The sequence below is a fragment of the Oreochromis aureus genome, linkage group 22, assembly GCF_013358895.1.
Source record: "Oreochromis aureus strain Israel breed Guangdong linkage group 22, ZZ_aureus, whole genome shotgun sequence".
NCBI lineage: Eukaryota > Metazoa > Chordata > Actinopteri > Cichliformes > Cichlidae > Oreochromis > Oreochromis aureus.
Window position 1 is genome coordinate 2,692,862 of NC_052962.1, and position 23,103 is coordinate 2,715,964.

General features: G+C 38.8%; 2 protein-coding genes and 1 long non-coding RNA gene across 4 annotated transcripts in view; 1 reads left to right on the forward strand and 2 right to left on the reverse strand.

Annotated features, from left to right (window-relative positions):
* Window positions 1-23,103, forward strand: part of LOC116335010 (thrombospondin type-1 domain-containing protein 7A-like) — a 255,565-nt gene that overhangs the window by 186,665 nt on the left and 45,797 nt on the right. The gene's annotated exons all lie outside the window — the stretch shown is intronic.
* LOC120435436 lies at window positions 8,674-10,784 on the reverse strand. The gene is made up of 3 exons (XM_039605074.1): window positions 9,280-10,784; window positions 9,075-9,165; window positions 8,674-8,691 (listed from the first exon to the last, which is right to left on the reverse strand). Exon 1 carries the CDS (start codon window positions 10,746-10,748, stop codon window positions 9,579-9,581), a length of 1,170 nt encoding a protein of 389 aa, XP_039461008.1. The 5' UTR covers window positions 10,749-10,784; the 3' UTR covers window positions 8,674-8,691; window positions 9,075-9,165; window positions 9,280-9,578.
* LOC120435437 lies at window positions 16,660-22,063 on the reverse strand. Of its 2 annotated transcripts, none has more exons than XR_005609729.1 (5): window positions 21,757-22,063; window positions 18,628-19,638; window positions 18,351-18,419; window positions 17,524-17,604; window positions 16,660-16,916 (listed from the first exon to the last, which is right to left on the reverse strand). It is a non-coding gene; the product is annotated as an uncharacterized LOC120435437 (long non-coding RNA). The 2 variants fall into 2 exon arrangements; XR_005609728.1 differs by having other exon boundaries at window positions 18,351-18,422.

A 23,103-nucleotide genomic window follows, 5' to 3' on the forward strand; every position in this document is an offset into this window, starting at 1 on the left:
CTATATGCTTTAGCAAAAAGGAAAGTTTTAAGCCTAATCTTGAAAGTAGAGATAGTGTCTGTCTCCCGAATCCAAACTGGAAGTTGGTTCCACAGAAGAGGGGCCTGAAAACTGAAGGCTCTGCCTCCCATTCTACTTTTAAATACTCTAGGAACAACAAGTAGGCCTGCAGTGCAAGAGCGAAGTGCTCTAATAGGGTGATATGGTACTACAAGGTCATTAAGATAAGATGGGGCCTGATTATTTAAGACCTTGTATGTGAGGAGCAGGATTTTGAATTCAATTCTGGATTTAACAGGAAGCCAATGAAGGAAGCCAAAACAGGAGAAATATGTCTCTCTTTCTAGTCCCTGTCAGGACTCTTGCTGCAGCATTTTGGATTAGCTGAAGGCTTTTCAGCGAGTTTTAGGACATCCTGATAATAGTGAATTACAGTAGTCCAGCCTGGAAGTAATAAATGCATGAACTAGTTTTTCATCATCACTCTGAGACAGGATATTTCTAATTTTAGAGATGTTGCGCAAATGGAAGAAAGCAGTCTTACATATTTGTTTAATATGTGCGTTGAAGGACATGTCCTGGTCAAAAATGACTCAAGGTTTCTCACAGTGTTACTGGAGGCCAAGGTAATGCCATCCAGAGTAAGAATCTGCTTAGATACCATATTTCTAAGATTTTCAGGGCCGAGTACAATAACCTCAGTTTTATCTGAATTAAGAAGCAGAAAGTTAGCGGCCATCCAGGTCTTTATGTCTTTAAGACATTCCTGCAGTTTAACTAATTGGTGTGTGTTACCTGGCTTCATGGATAGATAGAGCTGCGTGTCATCTGCATAGCAGTGAAAATTTATGCTATGTCTTCTAATGATGATGGCAGCTACTCATCTCACTGAGCCAAACTCATTCTCACAAAAAGAGGTAGATAGACTGACAATTCTGCTGAAATTATCAGAAGCTGCTGAGAACTGTGCTGATAAGAGGCAAAAAGGATGAAAATTTTGCAGAAAAGAGGTGAATCAGCAGAATTTCTGCAGAAAAAGAGGCAAAGAAGCAGAACCTTGCGCTGAAAAGAGGTGAATCAGCAGAGTTTCTGCTGAAAAGAGGGTTTTTTTTTCTGAAAACCGCCAAAAAGCTGGAATTTGTGCTGAAAAGGGTGAAAAAAAATGAAAATTTTGCTGAAAAGGGGTGAAGAAGCTAAAGTATACCAAATCAAAGTATTTGTGCCAAAACATGGTATTTCTGCCATATTGTGGTATTTGTGCCACAAAAGTTACTACATTACAACATGAATACGGATTAAAGATGAAAGAAACTGGCAACAAATTCCTCCACTACAAACCAGTCTGATACCACTTCTTTGCAGTGTTTACTAAGGCACTACCCAAAAGGCGCCACAAGAGGGCACTCCAACACAACAGATGACCTATGTACACTGATGCACTTAGTAACAGTCAGCCTCCTACTTAGCCACTACATAATACAGCGATATTACAGTGTACAAATTCACATAAATTTGCAGGGGAACAAACAAAGCAGGAACAAGCCCAAAACAATCAAATAACTGTGCTGCCATAGCTATCGCTAACTAGCACATACGCTAAAGGTAACTAAAACCAATACACACAAGTAGCAGGGTAAACATCTTAAGCATGGAACATTAACTCACGTTTATGTGACACACACCATCCCCAACAAATACAGGATGGGCTATTTGCTCCCCTTCCCAGCAGCTCTCTCCCCAATCGTTAGCACAGGAACGAAGGAAGACCATCTAGCTCAGAAGTCCCATAAATTCCCTCACTGCTCAGAGGCTGCTGGGTAATGTAGCTCACACTAACACAGGTTTTTCTACAAGCACAAATACTATAACATAGCAGAAATACTGTGATTTTGTTGAAATACTATGCTTTAGGACAAATACTATGATTTGGCAGAAATACTATGTTTTGGTACAAATGCTGTGCTTAGGCACAAATATTATGATTTGGCAGAACACGATGATTTAGCAGAGATAATATGATTTGGCAGAAATACTAAACTTTGGCACAAATACTATAATTGAGTGCAAGTACTTTAAGATAACAGAAATACTATGATTTAGCAGAAATAAAATGTTTTTGCAGAAACACTGTAATTTCACTCAAATACTCTGAAATAGCCGTAATACTATGATTTGGCAGAACATAACAGAAATTCTATGACTTAGTAGTAATACTATAACATAACAGAAATATTAATTGGGCACAAATACTATAATTTGGCACAAGTACCATGTTTTGGCAAAATCCCATAATTTGGCACAAATACTATGATTTGGCAGACACTATGATTTAGCAGAGATGATATCATTTGGCAGAAATACTAAACTTTGGCACAAATACTATAATTGAGTACTTTAAGATGAGAGAAATACTATGATTTTGCAGAAATACAATGTTTTTGCAGAAACACTGTAATTTCACTCAAATACTATGAAATAGCAGTAATACTATGATTTGGCAGAAATACTATGTTTCAGTACAAATACTATGACAAAGCAGAAATACTATGACTTAGAAGTAATACTATAACAAAAGGGATTCCTCAAAATACTATGAAATTGCAGTAATTCTATGATTTGGCAGAAATACTGTACTTGTGACAAATACAATGCTTTGGTACAAATACTATATTTTGAATTGAATACTATGATTTGGCACGAGTAGTATGATTTAGTACAAATACTACGAATTGGCAGAAATACTGTGACCTAGTAGTAATACTATAACATAACAGATAGACTGTCTGCAAAATCATAGTATATGTTTTTGCACAACTAGCACAATATGGCAGAAATACTATGATTTGGCACAAATACTATGATTTAGTACAAATACTCTTACTGGCACAAATACTATGTTTCAGTACAAATACTACGATTTGGCAATAATACTGGGTTTTAGCACAACTACTGAGATTTGGGTGAAATACTATGATTTAGAAGAAATACTATGACTTCGTACAAATACAATGTTTTGGTTCAAATAATATGATTTCCAAAAATACTATGATTTGGTACAAGTACCATGATTTAGTACAAATAATACAATTTCGGTCAAATACTATGAAATTGCAGTGATACTATGATTTTGAAGGAATACTATGATTTGGTAGAAATACTATGCCTTAGTAGTAATACTATAACATAGCAGATATAATGTGATTTTGCATACATAGTATGTTTTTGCACAAATACTACGATTTCGCTCAAATACTATGGAATTGCAGTAATACTATGATTTGGTAGGAATACTATGCTTTAGTAGTAATACTATAACATAACAGATATACTATGATTTTGTAGAAATTCTATGTTTTTGCACAAATACTACAACAACTACTACTACAAATACTACAAGAAATACTATGTTTGGGCAGTAATACTATTATTTGCTATAAATACTATTATTTGGCACATATACTTTAATCAGCAGATATACTATAACATAACAGAAATTCTACGACTTAGTAGTAACACTATAATATAACAGAAATTTTAACTGGGCACAAATAACATGATTTGGCACAAATACCATGATTTGGCAAAAGATACCATGATTTGGCACAAATACGATCATATTGCAGAAATACTATGATTGGGTACAAATACTATGATTTGGCACAAGTACTATGAATAAGTACAAATACTATGATTTGGCAGAAATACTATGATTTAGCAGAAATACTATGTTTTAACATAAATAATATCTTTTGACAGAAATTTCTGCTAAAGGTACTATTTCTGCTTTTAGCAGAAATACTGTAATTTTGCATAAATACTATGATTTGGGATAAATACTATGATTTGGCAGATATACTGTATTCAGCAAATATACTATAACATAACAGAAATTCTACGACTTAGTAGTAATACTATAACATAACAGAAATATTAATTGGGCACAAATACTATAATTTGGCACAAGTACCATGTTTTGGCAAAATCCCATAATTTGGCACAAATACTATGATATGGCAGAAATACTATGATTGGGTACAAATACTATGATTGGGCAGAAATACTATGTTTCAGTACAAATACTATGATTTAGCAGAAATACTATGTTTTAACATAAATACTATTTTTGGCAGAAATTTCTGCTAAAGGTACTATTTCTGCCTTTTGGCAGAAATACTGTAATTTGGCATAAATACTATGATTTGGGATAAATACTATGATTTGGCAGATATACTATATTCAGCATATATACTATAACATATCAGAAATATTCTGATTTGGCCCCAAAACCATGATTTGGCACAAATACCATGATTTTTAAAATATACTATGATTTAGCAGAAATACTATGGTTGAGCAGAAGTACTAAGATGTAGCAGAAGTACTGTGATTTAGCAGAAATACTATTATGGAGGAGTAATACTTTAACATGGGAGAAATATTGATACTCACACACACATACACAGAGCGCAAAGTGAACAGGAACTGTTAAGAGTCTGGGCTTGGTATATCTAGGTCAGTTAAATTAGCTGCACCTGCTGTAATCAGCCCTTACACACACAGACACAGAGAGAGGTATAAGTTTTCTGCAGTGTATTTCTGACATTCAGGATTCCCCTCGAACAAATGGCCATAATTTTCCTAACCGTAGGGGCTAGAATGCTCATTCTGACACCGTTTTGTTCAGAAGAGATGGGGGAATCTGCAGGTCTTCTTAATTCAGAGATAGAATATAAATTATTGAAGATATATGACTTGTAATACACTGGGAATCTCTGCATCCACACAATTTGCATTTCCTGCGAAAATGCTGTATGGATGCCTTAACACTGAGGCTGTCTGCTGAAAAGCTGAAAAAGATGAAAAGTTGCATGGCGGTGAAAAAAAAGTGCCACCCTGAGGAGGATTCGAACCTGGCCGTCCTGGGCTCAAGGCAGCTACTCATCTCACTGTGCCAAACTAACTCTCCCAAGGAAGTAGATGGAGAGACTGACAATTATGGTGAAATGAGCAGAAGCTGCTAAGAATTGTGCTCATAAGAGGTAAAAGGGCTGAAAATTTTGCAGAAAAGAGGTAAATCAGCAGAATTTCTGCAGAAAACAGGGAAAGAAGCAGAACATTGCGCTGAAAAGAGGTGAATGAGCAGAATTTCTGCTGAAAAGAGGCAGAACAACCTGGTTCTGCTCAAATTCACCAATCAGAGGTACTGCTTCTGTCTGCTTCATCAGGCTGTTTACTTGTATGTATTTCTGCCATGTGGTGTTGACAAGAATCTGAGGTCCATATTAGAAAAGCTGCTAAAATCATAAAACTTTGCAGAATTGTAATAAATTAGCAATATAAATTACAGGTCTGTGATAGTGTATCAATTTGTAGTGAAAAAAAAATGTTGAACAAGGTGGGATTGAACTCACGACCTTTGAGCTGCAGAGCCGTGTCATTACTGATTGCGCCACCTGGAAAGGGGGCGGCGGTCTGAAAGACAGATACTTGGGCAGTCAGAAAATAGATCGCGGTGAGAGGCGAAAACGCCGTTTTGGAGTTACAAAACATCGTGTAACTCAAAAACTAGGAGGGCTAGCAGCATAAATCTTGTACTGGGTGAATCAGCGGACTTTGGTGTACTTTCACTGCGATTTTCATTGCTCTTTGTAACTCCGTCGCGGAGATATGACGAGAGAAGAAACGGCTTCATTTTCGGAGTTTGAAAACTGAGAGGAGGACCGATTTCCACCCTCAAACAAACGTAATTCATTGCTCAACGGTAAGATAATTGTAAAACTGCTTCCACTGTGAGTGTCAGCAGTGTCTGAAGATATATTGGCACAAGCCTCATGTCCTAACTTTGCTTTGTTAAAGAGATAAGACGATTTGAAAATGCCTCTCATTAGAGAAATCCAGCGCTGATTTTGAACACACTCTCCATTGAAAGTCAATGGAGCGTTTTCAGATCTTGTGTTGGTCTGAGGCGATTTGATAAAAATCTGTAACTTCCACAACAGTGATAGTGACGTTTTCTGAAAGCCAGCACAAATACCTACGTTTTGATGTATAATTTGTGGGGTTGAGTGGAAATTGAGCGAGTAGCAAGAAGTTGTTTAGACATGAAGAGAAAATTCAGAACGGACCAGCACTCACTCTGACTTAATTGCATAGCAACCATAGCAACGCATGTATTTTCTGAAAAATCACAATTTTGCAACTGAAAACTTAAAGAGAGATAAGATTAAAACGGTAGAAGATCTGAAAAAGCTGAATCAGACAGGAATAGCCCAATAATCTGAGAACATTTTAAAGTTTGAATGGAGTTTCTAGGTGAAAGTATGACAAAGTAGTTAAGTTTCAAAGACAAGCAAGTTTTAGCAGAATTGTGGAAGTTTTCCATTCATTTCAATGGGACAAATTAAAGGAAAAAAGTGTAATATTTTAAAAAGTATAACAGTAATAAACACCAAAAGTCATAGCCGGCATTAGCAGAAAGAGCAGAACAGTTTAGAGTTTGAACGGAGAAAATCGGCTGAAAACTGAGGGAGTAGATAAGTGCCAAAAAGTGTACGGAAGCAACTGGAATATAGTGGAATAAAGAACTAGAAAGGGAAAATTTCAGAAGAAATTTTAAGTGTGCCTATGCTACTGCCAATGAGTGTAGTTTGCCTTTAATGTGGTTCAATTAGTGCCGGTTGCCATTTATAACACTAGAGGGCGCAAGATGCAACATGAGCATAGTTTGCTTTTTATAACACAAGAAGTAGGGAAATGGAATACAGCTGATTTTCAACTTAAAGCAAAGTAAGCTGTATTGTGATCTGTTATATGCGGCATACAGAGATGAGAGAAAGATGCTCCAGTTACATGATTACAAAATAAGTTAATAGATATAAAAGAAAATAAATTATGCTTTAGTGTCAGGTGTTCAAGAGAAGTTACAATTTAGATTTTACAGTTTTGAGTCGTTTAAAGTGGTAGAAATAAATGTCCATTAAGCGGTATTCAATTTGTATTTCAAAGGTATTTTAATGTGAAAGGGGAAATTCCACATGCAAATTATGAAATTTCCCCTTGTGGGACTAAAATGTATCATGTTATTCAAATAATATTTTGTACAAATACCATTTACAATAATGTATGACATTTAAACATGATATTTAGATTGTGGTAAATAGCAAAGCAATATAAAATAAAAAAGGAAAAGGAAAACATTCAAGTAACTTTATATTATGAACTGAAGAGTAAGGCAAAAGTATAAATGAAAAGCATTAGCAAAGAATTAATGTATATAGATAAACCCAACAATCATATGACCCCTATGAGCAAGCACTTTGGCGACAGTGGGAAGGAAAAACTCCCTTTGACAGGAAGAAACCTCCCGCAGAACCAGGCTCAGGGAGGCGGCCATCTGCCGCATGACCGGTTGGGGTGAGATGTAAACAAATCCAAAACTGTCCACAGAGCTACAGGGGCACACTGGGATTGCAACAGCAGCCATAGAGGGAAACAGATTAGGATGTTCTTCCCAGTACTGAAGTGGGTCGGCTTTTCTTATGTGTGCGTTTTTCTCTGAGAGGTAGGTCTCCACTTTAGTTTTGTTGATGAGGCACTCACGGATACTTCTGGATAAGGGTCATTTGGAAGCAAGTGGTTGGCTGACTTTGCGAAAACAGCTAGAAACAGATAAAAGGAAAACACAATTTAAAACAATAAAACAAGAGACATCACAAAGCGCAGCTCTTCAGTTAGCAAACTGGCAAGTAATGAAGTTCTAAAAATAATTGGGAAAACAAATCTAACTTTAGAACTAAATGACCCAAAACTAAATTAAAAATGAAGTAAAAAAAGAAATTGGCTTAATACTGGTGTCTTCTGATGAGGTAAGTCGCCATGCGAGGTAAAAACCACACGTGGCTGTAATTTGATGGCCTGTATACAGTTCCAATCCAAGCATGTAGTTGGTTTAAATGGGTTTAATACTGGTGTCTTTTGATCACTTGACTGTATATATAAACCTGTTGAACAAAAGGTGCATTTTAATTTCACTATACCTGCCCATCCTTGTAGCTGGTCTCTACTAGCGTGGCACAGTTTCAAGATCAGTGTAGGGCTTCTCCACTGCCTTCACTGGACAGAACACATCTGAGGAGTTATGAATGGATGGATGACATTATAGTTTGTTTCAAAGAAGATCAATAAATGTTAGAATATAAAGTAAGAAACAAAAAAATACAAATGACCCGTTATGGCAGGGATCCCATCAGGTGCAGTCTTTCTGTTCACGTTTCTGGTCAGCTCTTCAATGGATGAGAGCACATCAGCAGTCTTATCTATCAGTTCCCACTGGTGAGCTGTCCTTGTTGGTGGTAGAGTGTGTTCAGAAAAACTCCCTTTAACAGGAAGAAACCTCCGGCAGAACCAGGCTTAGAGAGGTGCAGCCATCTGCCGTGAGCGGTTGGGTGAGATGTAAACAAATCCAAAACTGTCCACAGAGCTACAGGGGGCACACTGGGATCGCAACAGCAGCCATAGAGGGAAACAGATTAGGATGTTCTTCCCAGTACTGAAGTGGGTCGGCTTTTCTTATGTGTGCGTTTTTCTCTGAGAGGTAGGTCTCCACTTTAGTTTCTGTTGATGAGGCACTCACGGATACTTCTGGATAAGGGTCATTTGGAAGCAAGTGGTTGGCTGACTTTGCGAAAACAGCTAGAAACAGATAAAAGGAAAACACAATTTAAAACAATAAAACAAGAGACATCACAAAGCGCAGCTCTTCAGTTAGCAAACTGGCAAGTAATGAAGTTCTAAAAAATAATTGGGAAAACAAATCTAACTTTAGAACTAAATGACCCAAAACTATATTAAAAAGGTAGTAAAAAAAAAAGAAATTTGCTTAATACTGGTGTCTTTGGATGGGGTAAGTTGCTATGTGAGGTAAAAACCACACGTGGCTGTAATTTGGTGGCCTGTATACAGTTCCAATCCAAGCATGTAGTTGGTTTAAATGGGTTTAATACTGGTGTCTTTTGATCACTTGACTGTATATATAAACCTGTTGAACCAAAAGGTGCATTTTAATTTCACTATACCTGCCCATCCTTGTAGCCGGTCTCTACTAGCGTGGCACAGTTTCAAGATCAGTGTAGGGCTTCTCCACTGCCTTCACTGGACAGAACACATCTGAGGAGTTATGAATGAATGGATGACTTAATTAATGGATGAGATTATAGTTTGTTTCAAACAATATCAATATCAAATGTTACAATATAAAGTAAGAAACAAAAATACAATTACCTGTTATGGCAGGGATCCCATCAAGTGCAGTTGCAGTCTCTCTGTTCACGTTTCTGGTCAGCTCTTCAATGGATGAGAGCAGTCTTATGTATCAGCTCCCACTGGTGAGCTGTCCTTGTTGGTGGTAGAGTGTGCTCAGTTGCAAAGACACTAAGATCACTTGGCAAGTCCATATCCCTCACAACCTTGCAGTCATTTTGTGTTAGTGAATTACACAATAAATGGGGTTGTGATAACTGTGATATGTATTCAGAACACCTGATTGGAGGCAGGCGTATGGCTGTGATATGTAAAGGTGATCAATCAATGTGTTTTTCGGTAGTTGCAGCAGTAATAAGTTGTGCATATCCTCTTGACTGAAACAGTTCTTGGATGGGTTTTTTTCCTCTGCTCATAAGGTCCTCATTGAAATCTCCACAAACAATAATTGGTTGGCAATTCATCATTTCCAATGAGTCCAAAAGACATTGCATTTGTGGTAAAAACCTCACGTGGCTGTAATTTGGTGGCCTGTATACAGTTGCTATCAAAGCTGTGACTGGCGATTCAACCTTGATAACAACAAATTCAAGGTCAGTCACATTTTGCAGGTATTTTCGAGACTCTGCTATAAGAACTGTTTTGTAGTACATTGCAACTCCACCGCCATTTACCTTTGCCATGTCTGTATGGTTTGTGTAAGAGACGTGTCTGTTGCGTGTGGCCATGTTGTACTGTTCCAGCTGGAAGCGGGGAGAAACTGATGATCCAGACAAGTGAGTTTCTGTTATGCATAAAACATCAGCAAGGCTGAGTTCATGGTGGCATCTCATGTCCTCCATGTGAGTTGGGAGACCTTGTGCATTGTGATGGATAATTGTCAATGTGGGGACTGTGGGAACAACTGATTTTAAGAATTGCAACAGTGGTCTTGCATTCTCAAATGATGCATGTCTCATATTTTTGAGTGCATCTGTGATGGCAGGATCAGCATAGATTTTCCTTTCATCAAAGTCTGTGATGTACAGTCCTTTAAGTGAGGTTGTGCGGCTGAGTGCGACATAGGCCATTCCAGGCTCAAAAACACGCTTCAAACATACTACTGCTGACTCCATTGTCATGCCTTGTACTTTGTGAGCTGTACATGCAAAGGCCAACTTCATTGGAAATTGCCTGCGAAGAACTCCTTTTTTACTTGTAGATTCTTCACATTTCTCAATATATACGAGGTTGTCTGAGGATCCTTGTATTTTTTTGCGAAATTTTTGCCCAGAATTTTGATTGTCCAGCGTAAGTCCAATGAGATTCACAGTTTTTGGTCCATCCTGTGTGGTTGTCACAATGTTCGTGATTGTTCCAAATGTCCCATTAACAAGCCCATCTTCAACATCCAAATTTCTAATAATCATAACACGCACTCCAGGTGCAGCTTGTATGTTATCAGGTAAATCTCTTTTGTTGCCTTTCATCATATCTGCCAGGAGGACCATCTCACCCGTCCGTGGGTCTTTTCTGTAGTCTTCGCCTGAATATTTATGATATCAGAATGAAGAGCAGTTACAGTTGCTGAATTGTGTTTGTCGACCTCTTTGTTTGTAGCATAAATGTGTAATACATTAGATGGACAGTCTTTTATGTCATGGATAGCCTGTGTGAGCAAGGCTTTATCATTGGCTTCAAGAGAATCTGTTTTTGCTTCACTCTTATCCTGTTCAGAACTTCAGCAAAAGAATGATCATCTTTCTGTCGCATGATTTCTGTCAGGTTGACCATGTGGAAATAGTCTTTCCAGAGATCAAAGACATTGTCCTCGTACACACAGAGTGGTTTGGCTTTTCCAAGGGGTGGCAGCTGGTAAAAGTCTCCTACTGCAAGGATAGACATCCCACCAAAAGGCTTCTTGTTTCCTTTGATCTGCTGAAGTCTCCAGTGGATGTAGGCAAAAGGTCTTTAGAAACCATAGATATCTCATCAATGACCAGAATCTCTGCATTTGAAAGTGAAGCTCTCACTTCATCCAGTGCATTGCCCAGTCCCTGATACGGCGGTTTTAAAGATTTTGGCAGCTTTAGCAGAGAGTGCAGTGTTTTCCCAGATATGTTAAAAGCTGCAGTGCCAGTAAATGCAGTCAGCAGTACTGCAGGGTAGGACATGTCTGCTTGGTCACGGAATCTGGGGAGTTGGTGCAAAATCTTTGTTGCCTCCTCATATATGCACTTGATAACATGTGATTTTCCACAGCCAGCTCCTCCAGAGACAAAATAAAGAACTGCTCAGGACAGTGACCCCACACAAGTTTGAAACACCACCACGCACCGCGTAGAATATGGATGCTTGGGTTTCATTCAGACTTTGGTACATTTTTCTGACAAAGTCTGGGCTCAGCTTTGGTGCTATGATTGCTGGCATGGCTCCACTGCTGCTACCACTGACTTGGTAGTCTGGAACAATGTCCATTTCATTTTCGTCAGTGTCATGTCTGGATTGTCGCCGGGCCACACACTCTAAACGATCTACTTCAACCTCAGGTGCAAAGGTGTTCCATGCATTGATAAGTGGGCCTTGTTGTTCAATCTGTTCCAGTGCCCTTTCCATTGTTTTGCCATGGCTTTCATAACGCTTTTTGTTAAAGGTAACAATTGGCCGTACTGCAAAACCATGTTTTCGTCCACTTTTGTAGAACTGTTCGGATGTGGGGTGTTCTGTGGTTTTAAGGTCATCATTTGATCGATGTGGAAAATAAAGTTTTAGTAGTCTGCTATAAAACTTTTCTGGTTGTTTCTTTTCTGAGAAGCGAGGATATCTGATTATTGCAGGTTTCCCTCTTGTTCTCTTTTGAATATAACCCATGTTATTCAAAAGAGGGATGGCATTTTTGACTCTGTTTGACGGCTGTAGAGAATCCTGTACTCTGAAGCAAATTCAGCCAAACACATTCTTTCAAACTCAGGTGTTCTGGGTCTGTTTGCATATTTTTCTGGCAATCCAGACATCCACACATTTTCATCATCTGGTGCCATGCTTTGCAACCTGCTCATCGGGAGACTCATTTTCAGGGCATCATCATCAGTCTGTATGAACACCACACCGCGTGAACACTTTTTTAGTGGCAGGCTGCACGTCCTTGCCACGGATTCCTGGGCACTGACTTCTCTGTGTTTAGCATATGCCTGCATTATCTGTTTCATTTCATCTCTTTCATTGACATTGGACGTTTTTACCTCCTGGATGACTCCATTAAGAAATTGTGTCATCTCAAATTCAGGTTTAGAGACATAAGACATTATGTACATCAGGCAGCTGTAGTCATCAATGACATATTGGATGTCCATGTTGGCATTCCAGGCCCTCAGCAGATCTGCATTGTATGCATTCACCCAGCAGTCATTAGGTTCACGCTTTAAGAGGATGACATGGCCATTGCTTAAATTGAAGGCACAATCCAAGTATTGTTCATAAGTTAATTTGCATTTGTGAAGCAGCTCAGACAAGTCTTCAAACGAGGAATTTGGGTCACAGAGCAAATCTCTCAATGGCTGGAGTTTTTCTTTGGCCTCTTTTTTTTTTTTGCGAGAGCCATTCGTCTGTTTTTTTTGCTTTGTTTTTCATTTGTGTCTTTCTCCTTACTTGTGCTATGCTGCTTATCATTGTGATCGTCGTCATCATCTGGGCTTGGGAAAGTGATCATTGTGTGGTCTACGGGTAGTTTGGGGAACCCAAACCTACATGACACATTACCTTTTTTACAAGATCTGGAGTGATTTCTGCTGTGGACTTGAACCTCAGACACAATTTTGTGAAGTTCAGGATCGGCATTTTGGTCAGGCATCTTACATGTTATGTACTTGTCAATAAATTTGTACACGTGGTCTTCAAGGTCGCTTCCAAATTTAGGTGCATCTTTGACCCAAACCAGTAAATGGATATGAGGGCTACCTCTGGCCTGAAACTCCACTCGATAAAAGTAATCTTCTACTTCACCGATGGGCTGTGCTGGGGACAGGATCAGTGTTGTCATTAGTGCATCGACTCTTTTTTCAAACAATCGCATCACAGTCACAGGGTTGCTTCGGAGAATTTCACACTTTGTGTTCCAGTCAAGTTGTGAAAAATCCACTTGTTCACCTTGTTGAGTTTTTATGACCTCAACAACCTCAGGCCATCTCATTTCAGCAGCTGAAAATGTCAGGAAAAAAGTCGGCTTTCCTAACTGTCTGACCATAGCATGCAGATCTTTCAGTGCCTTCTCCCAATAGGCTGGAGTACCTCTCAGAGGTTTCATGAAGCGTGTTGCATCTTTGTTATTTATCAGTCTCTCCACTTCGTCTTTATTTTGAAGCATTCTGTTACAAATTCTACGTCCATCCTTGGTGATTGCCTTACCTTTGCTGCAGAATTGGATGGACATGCTGTTTGTAGCCATGTGTGTTTCTGTTACAAACTGTGCAAAGAATAGGTAGCTTTGGTCAGTTGCAAACCGTGTATCTGCAGAGAACAGCCGTGTATTAAAATACATGCTTGGGGACAGTTTGACTTGTCTGGCTTCATCTAATGTGTTCTGTCCAGTTGGGAACTGCACAGGAAAGGCCATGGCTTCAAGTTTAGGAACAGAGAAGAAGCCAACAGGTCTATTTCCTTGGGCGGGTGCAATGCTAAATATTCCTTCACCATATGATAAAATGTCCTGTGCTATATCTGGTGGTTGCATACAGGTGTCTAGAACAAGACCAGGGCGAAGTTCTTCCTTTTCTTTCTCCGTATCTTGTAAGGGCTCTCCATTTGACTGTTCAGGCTCCAATAGTTCGTTTACATCATGACATGGCTCAAGTATTCCAGCTGTTGTATCCTCAGTGGTTCTTCTTTCTGGTACAATTTGGTTGTCGAAGTTTCTGGGCAGTGCATCTTGAATATCTGCATCAGCAATGTCATGTTCCGTCTCGATTATCTGATTATTTGTGGGATCAGCAAAAGTAGCGTCATCATCAATAGATACATCTTTGTATTCTGAATGCATCTCTTTTAGCTTTGATAATCCTGCTAACACATTCTTCATGTTCACAGTGTAGAAGTGTTGGTATCCTTTGAATCTGATGTGTCTTTTCAGTTGTACCTGCAGGAGCTGGGCTTCATTGCTAGGTCTGGGAAGACAGTTTACTGTGGTTTCCACATCCGACGGTACACAAACAACAGCCCCATGTACAGCTCTTTGCTGTCCTTTTGGTAATGCAATGATTTTGGCAAACGGGAGAATTTTTGCAATCAGTTGTCGTTCTAGTACATTTAATTGACTCAGTTCAATTGGAATGGGCGCTAGTTCTAAATTGTTTGCCACTGCGATGGAAGAGATCTTTCCTCGTTGTAGGTGGCTGTCACAGTTGTAGCAAATCCACTCTTGCATTCTTTGTTTTGGAATGGTACAATTAGCTGCACATTCACTATCACAAACATGGACAAATTTTCCTGTCAAGCAAGTGTCAACAATGTGACTATTTTTAACATACTTTGATCTTTTGCAGTGTTTAACTTGATTAGGAAACAGAGTTCTGTGGCACACCGTACAGACATGGGTGGGTCCTAACTGAATTGTTTCACGGAAAGCTAATGTGGCTGCTTGCATCACACTATTCACTACAAGCTGGGGCTGTGCTTCAGACTGTGGACCCTGCTGGAATTGTGTTACTAGTCGGCTGTATTTCTTCTTTATTCTCTGTGCACACAACTTTTTATAAATGGCGAAAGATGCAGTGGTAGCCATTTTGTGTCTCTGGTACTGGGCACAGCGCTGTATATGGTGCAGTCTGAATTGTGAGTCATTGTGGTACCTGGCATGAATTGATTTTTTTGTTTGTGCCTGTAGTTTGGATCCGATGCATATATTGTTCTTATGTATGCCCTCTTCCTTTCTCTGACATCCTCCCTCTGTATTTCTGCCTCATGTATTTTTCTGTCTGCTTTGAAAGTCAGCATCCGTTTTGTACCTTTGGACCAGATATTGCTTCTGTCTGCTTTGAAAGTCAGCATCCGTTTTGTACCTTTGGACCAGATATTGCTTCTGTCTGCTTTGAAAGTCAGCATCCGTTTTGTACCTTTGGACCAGATATTGCTTCTGTCTGCTTTGAAAGTCAGCATCCGTTTTGTACCTTTGGACCAGATATTGCTTCTGTCTGCTTTGAAAGTCAGCATCCGTTTTGTACCTTTGGACCAGATATTGCTTCTGTCTGCTTTGAAAGTCAGTATCCGTGTTGTACCTTTTGGACCAGATATTGTTTTTGTTTGGTTTTAAAGCTGGCATCCGTGTTGTACTTCTGAACCACATAGTTTTTCTGCCTGGTTTGAAGTCGGGGATCCGTAGAATATCTTCTGATAATGTAGTCTCTCTTCTTTTGTTGAAAATGAGGATCACTTTGGTACTTCTTCACTTTGTGGGCTTTTATTACTCCGTGAATTTGAGGATTTGCATAATAATTTTTGTTTGATAAGAGTTTTTGTTTGTGGTAATCACAGTTTACAGCATATTGGGTTTTCAAAGTCTGTAATTTTTTCATTCGAAATTCGTGACAAGTCGCATATCGCTCCTTTTCGTTCCTTTTTTGTTGGTCTTCTTTGCCACTTCACTCTGCCTCTGATTTTTGGGAGCTTGACGATTAGCTTTCCGACGCCGTCGCTTATTTAATTTGCACACATTCCTTGCCGTTTCTCTTTCATTATTAAGTTCAATACTTTCTTGTTCTTTCCTGATGTTGCTTGTTGGATCGACAGATGTTTCAAGGTGATGTTCACATGAAGCCATTTTGTCTTGTGATGAGTTTGAAGTATTTTCTAACATTGTCATGTAGGTTTGGGCTGATTCTGGTTGAGGCACTTGCACAGTGGAATTTGTGATTTGTGGTTCATCATTTTGTGGTGATGATGTAGCTGTTGCTCCTGTTGCCTGAGTTGACTGTGCAGGCTGTTCGCCAGAGTGCTGACTCTTTTGAAAGAAACAGGCACAAACTCATATCTTGCATACCTGCCTTGATTTTGAAAAAGGTTATGCAAGTGGTTGATCAGGTCATTCACATGAGTGAACGTGAGCATGACTGCTGTTCCATTTGGCTGGGGTAAACCTGCTGCACTTCTTGAATGTGAATCAAATAATCCATACCTCCCAGATTTGTCACGGAAAACTGCAATGCACTGAGGCGAAACCATGAGCAAAGCATAGTTCACATCTGTTGACAGACATACAAGGCGACTAGCAAGAGGCAACCACCACTCTTTTCTTTGGTAAGTTTTGTCTGCTGCTTTCAGGTATCCATACCCTATGTTGTCCATTTTCACACTGTAGACATTTATGTCAGCATGAACTTCTTTGGGCAGGTCCTCCATGGTCAGATGATCTTGTGTATAACGCCCTCCTGCTGAAGATTTGTTTTAATCCAACAGTAGAGTGCATCTCCCTGTTCAAGCACCTTATCAAGTCGGGCTGTGTTGAACTGGTGTTCCTCATTAAGGCAGGCCAGGAATGTGAGGGCATTACATGTGCACTGATGATTTCGAGAGAATTCTGTGTACCTTTCATCACTTTGACAATGAGTTGCACTGACACACCAGAAGTTCTGAACTGCGTTTCTCTGTAGCTCCTCTGTCAGTAGTTGTTCATTTATGTTGTGGAAAGGCTGATCAAGGAATGGTAAAGGTGACATGTTATTATTTAGTACTTAATGATAAGCATTTCAAGGTTGAGCAAAAACATATGCAACTCTTGGTACAATGATGTAAGACATTTTTTTAAGTGACAAGGGTTGTATAAATAAAGACTTTCTTTAAAGTAAAAACATTTTTAACTATGGTAAAACAATGAAGCAATGTTCAGGCAAATTAAGCCAAATTATATCACTCCTCAAACATATTACAGCATAATCTAAAGATACGCAGCATCAGATAAGCCAGACAGAAAGAGTGTGACAGGAACAGTGAGAGAGTGAGAGAGCAGAGGTGGGAAGTAAAAACGACGAATATTTTAGATATCTGTAATTTGCTTGAGTGCTGTTTTTTAATGACCTTTTATAAAGGTCATATCTGTACTTTCTGCTCCTTATATTTTCAAAGGAGTCAATTACTTTCCAAAAGAAATTGACAAATGTACATGTTTAGTCTAACATTTTAGTATATTTAGTACGAGTTAGCAAGCATACTTAAGGTGAAAGACTAAATATCAACCCCGGTGATTATACAGCAAACATAACATGTATACCAATTGGTTACAGACATTTGTGGGCATACCTTTTTAGGTGGAGAATTTGATGCCATGTGGAAATCATCAGTTGTCCAGACTCGTTTTGCTGGTGGACGATTGTCTGAAATCTGAATACAGTTAATCAAAATTAGAAAACCTACCTACTAACAGATTTGAAATAGAGTGTAACACTGGATACTTTAAAGAAAACATGAAACAGTAGCGGTTACTAAACTTAGAAAGCAATAAAGAAAAAAAATTCCAGCTCTTTGCATAACTACTAAGAAATCTGAAAGTGGGTGTAACTGTAGAAACTTTAAAGAAAACTAACAGAAGCGATACAACAAAATTCTTACTGTTTGCATAACGCTAACATGTAATCATATGTCTTTAACATTTAATGGTAATGTAACTGTCCACTATAAATCCTTAATGGAGGAATACTGTTTTAAATTTACCTTGCTGCCTGGAGGATATGAGGAGGTGGGTCTATTCTCAGTTTCCAAGGACAAGCTGGCTGGTGCTGTCTGCTAACCCAGGAAAAACAGTATATAATGTTAAGACATTAAGTGACCTGACACTTTAATTTCAGTTTAAAATGCAATGCATGGCATGAACAGTTATGGCAGTTGGATAACATTACAAGATAGAAATGGTCAACTGCACCACGGAGCAACACTGTAAAGTTCACTAAACATACATGTTTTAAAGCCATTATTCAATACATTGTTATTGTTAAATAAATATTGTCAAATAATGGAGATCTAGATTTCAGTGAAAATAATTGTAATTATCATTTTTGCCATAATCGAGCAGCCGTATGGGTGGGCATACCTTGTAATTTCTTAATAGAGGAATATTTTTTGATATTTACCTTGGTACCTGGGGAACATAAGGAGGTGGGTCTATCCTGTGTTTCCAAAGATAACCCGGCTGGTGCTGTCTGCTAACCCAGGAAAAAGGGTATAGAAAACATTAAGTGACCTGACACATTCATTTCATTTAAATGTTCTGTATACCATGCACTGTTATGCTAGTTGTGTGACATTAAAACAAAAAATCCTGAACTGCATGGGTAAGTGTTCTTAACTGTCTCAAACGTGTTTTGAAAACTGTTCAACTGTCTGTGATCACTACCATATCCTCATTACCTGGTCAGATGGAAAACTACTGACTGCCTCATCTTGGTTGTGGCCAGTGAGCATTGGGACAGCAGGATCGACCAGGTCAAGTGGTTTCCAGCGCTTCTTTTGTGCCTGGGATCTTTTATTTTTTCTCGGCATCTGGTAGAATGTCAACATAAAAACAGAATATTAATTATTGGCATTTCAAGCAATTTGTTATTTTAACCCTCTGATACATTGACAGATAAGATGACTACAAGAACAAAAAAATCTCTGTTCCATAACAGTTTGTATATTGTAATTGAGAAAGTGATTACCTTGAAAGTTGGGAGGCAGATTTGTTGACCACGACAGTTACTTCGTTTTGGTGTACAGTAATTGGGAAAGTAATTACCTTGCAAAGCTGGGAGGCAGTGTTGTTGCTGAGACGCTGGTCGAATGCCAGCAGCAAGCAAACCCAGATGTTCACAGTCCTACTTAACACCTCAAACTTTTCAAACAAATCTTACAAGAACATTTGGCAAAGTGATTGGCTTGCAAACTTAGGAGACAGTCTTGTTGCCCACAACAGTTTTGTTATAGAGTAATTGGAAAATTGGGTACCTTGCAAGGCTGACAGGCAGTCTCGTTGCTGGGAGGCGGTCTTGTTGCTGGGGCTCTGGCAGAATGCCAGCAGCAAGCAGACCCAGATGTTCACAGTCCTACTTAACACCTTAAACTTTGCAAACAAATCTCACAGAACAATTAGCAAACTGATTGGCTTGTAACACTGAAATGTAGCCTTGTACTGTCTGGTTTAAATTTCCTACTGAGAGACAAAGAGGAACTTTACTGTTTGGAAGGGAGTAAAAACACTGTACCACCTAATCTTAAAAGTTTTAATTACAAACAACAGCTCTGGAATAAAATGACATCCAGCGCTAAACACACCTATTTGTTTCTAAATATCAGCTGAACACATACATAGAAAATATAAGGGGGGGCACTTACCTTGGCTGAATCAAGAGTTCAGGTATTAAAGGCTGCTGTAGTTAACGCCTTATAAAGACAGACAAAGAGAGGTGTGAAACGCGACTACAACGCAGCTATTGTTTCGTACGCGGTGAGAGTCGCATCTTAAAAGTTTCAATTACAAACGATACCACTGGAATAAAATCGCAGTCATTTTGTAGATATCAGCGTCAAGACACAAAAAATACCTTTAAAAGTAAATCACTTTCAAAATCAATTTCAAACTGGGAGACGCTTAATATCCTCTAACTAGCCAGCAACAAAACACCACGAGACAAAGAGATGTGTGAAACGCGACTGCAACGAAGCTATTTTTTGAGAGTCGTATCTTAAAAGGTTCAATTACAAACGATACCACTGGAATAAAATCGCAGTCATTTTGTAGATATCAGCGTCAAGACACAAAAAATACCTTTAAAAGTAAATCACTTTCAAAATCAATTTCAAACTGGGAGACGCTTAATATCCTCTAACTAGCCAGCAACAAAACACCACGAGACAAAGAGATGTGTGAAACGCGACTGCAACGAAGCTATTTTTTGAGAGTCGTATCTTAAAAGGTTCAATTACAAACGATACCACTGGAATAAAATCGCAGTCATTTTGTAGATATCAGCGTCAAGACACAGAAAAGCACTTTTAAAGGTCAATTTCAAAAGCGGAGGAGGGACGGAAACGCTTGCTTTAGCTGACTATCCGCTAACTGGCTTTAGCATCGTGCCGAAACAAAGAAATCGATAAAGAAACACATAAAAAAAATCACTTTCAAAGCTAAATTTCAAACCAGAGACAGAGATACGCTTACCTTGTCATAGTAAATCACTTTTAAAATCAATTTCAAACCGGGAGACGCTTAATATCCGCTAACTAGCCAGCAACAAAATACCACGAGACAAAGAGTGGTGTGAAACCCGACTACAATGAAGCTATTTTTTGAGAGTCGCATCTTAAAAGTTTCAATTACAAACGATACCACTGGAATAAAATCACAGTCATTTTGTAGATATCAGCGTCAAGACACAAAAAATACCTTTAAAAGTAAATCACTTTCAAAATCAATTTCAAACTGGGAGACGCTTAATATCGTCTAACTAGCCAGCAACAAAACACCACGAGACAAAGAGATGTGTGAAACGCGACTGCAACGAAGCTGTTTTTTGAGAGTCGTATCTTAAAAGGTTTAATTACAAACGGTACCACTGGAATAAAATCGCAGTCATTTTGTAGATATCAGCGTCAAGACACAGAAAAGCACTTTTCAAGGTCAATTTCAAAAGCGGAGGAGGGACTGAAACGCTTGCCCTTAGCTGACTATCCGCTAACTGGCTTTAGCATCATGCCGAACGTGCCGAAACAAAGAAATCGATAAATTTCAAACTGGGAGACGCTTAATATCCGCTAACTAGCCAGCAACAAAATACCACGAGACAAAGAGTGGTGTGAAACCAGACTACAATGAAGCTATTTTGAGAGTCGCATCTTAAAAGTTTCAATTACAAACGATACCACTGGAATAAAATCACAGTCATTTTGTAGATATCAGCGTCAAGACACAGAAAAGCACTTTTAAAGGTCAATTTCAAAAGCGGAGGAGGGACATAAACGCTTGCCCTTAGCTGACTATCCGCTAACTGGCTTTAGCATCGTGCTGAACGTGCCGAAACAAAGAAATCGATAAAGAAACACATAAAAAATATCACTTTCAAAGCTAAATTTCAAACCAGAGACAGAGATACGCTTACCTTGTCATAGTAAATCACTTTCAAAATCAATTTCAAACCGGGAGACGCTTAATATCCGCTAACTAGCCAGCAACAAAATACCACGAGACAAAGAGTGGTGTGAAACCCGACTACAATGAAGCTATTTTGAGAGTCGCATCTTAAAAGTTTCAATTACAAACGATACCACTGGAATAAAACCACAGTCATTTTGTAGATATCAGCGTCAAGACACAGAAAAGCACTTTTAAAGGTCAATTTCAAAAGCGGAGGAGGGACATAAACGCTTGCCCTTAGCTGACTATCCGCTAACTGGCTTTAGCATCGTGCCGAACGTGCCGAAACAAAGAAATCGATAAAGAAACACATAAAAAAATCACTTTCAAAGCTAAATTTCAAACCAGAGACAGAGAGATACACTTACCTTGTAAAAGCTTACGGTGTGTCTTAGTAAACACTTCAGAAAATCACTGTAAGTTCAAGTCCAAAGCGGAGGAGGGGGGAAAACGCGTTACCGGTGAAACGATAGCCACGTTGTCTTACAAAATCACGTCGACGGTCAATGTCAAAGCGGAGGAGGGGCGAAGAGACGCGCGCCGTTGAGTGTCGTCATTGCGTAGTGTCGTCATACGCTAGCGGTGCTAACGGCGCTAGCTAGCTAGCCGGCTATTAGCAACACGGAAGAGAACTGTCGCTAATATGCGATGTCTTGAGAAAACGAGCAGATATTTGAAGTTTACACACCTACATTCTCGCCTGAAAATATCTTAAAAGTTTATTTTGTGACCTAGAAACACTAATAAAAGACATATAAAACGAAGTGGTGTCCGCCATTGTTTCAGTGGTAGAGGCGTGCTATGAATTGTGGGATATGGAGTTTCCACCGAGCATACAACTTTTAGGCTGTACTACTCCCGGTATACCACTAGAGAGAGCCAACACACCACAAATGAAGTCTGTTTCTATGGGGCCAAAAGTAGAATCTGTCTCAGGAGCCTAGAAATTGGCCCAAATTTGCACTAAAATCTAAATATTTCAAAAACTATAAAAGTTATAAACACCAAAAGTCACACCATACTAGTCCAGCTCCAGCCGCACAAAATGATCTAACATATGTAACCCTATTGTCAAAACTGTTTGGCAGAGGAGCGCGGGAAAATTTTCACTAAAATATTAATATTTAAAAAACTATAATAGTCATAAACACCAAAAGTCATAGCACACCATTCCAGATCCAGCCGCACAAAATGAGGTAACATATATGAAGCTTCTCTGAAAACTGCGGGTTGAGTTACGCGCCGAAATTTAGGCGGAAGATGGAGAATAATAATAATAATAATAATAATAAGAATAATAAATCCGACGAATAGTAATATGTGTGCCTCTTGGCATAGGCACACATAATAAAGAGAAACAGGAACTCAATAGTGTGGAAGCCCTATTAGGGCATCCACACAACTAGAAAAATTTGCATTTCCTGCGAAAATGCTGTGTGGATGCTTTAAAGCTGAAGCTGTCTGCTAAAACTAGCTGAAAAAGCTGAAAAGTTGCAGAAATTGTAAAAACTTTGCAGAAGCAAAGGAACTTTGCTAAAATGTAGTAACTTAGCAGAACTGTAATATCTTAGAGGAAACGTAATAGTTGGCAGAAATACAATAGCATAGCAGAACTTAGCAGAAATATTATAACTTACCAGAAACACGATAACTTCTCAAAAATACAAGAATTTAGGACAAATAGTATAAGATAACAGAAAGAATATATTTAGCCA

Coding starts and splice junctions, on each gene's coding strand:
- LOC120435436 (XM_039605074.1), bottom strand. CDS start 10,748: ATGGTCCTCCTGGCAGATATGATGAAAGGCAACAAAAGAGATTTACCT.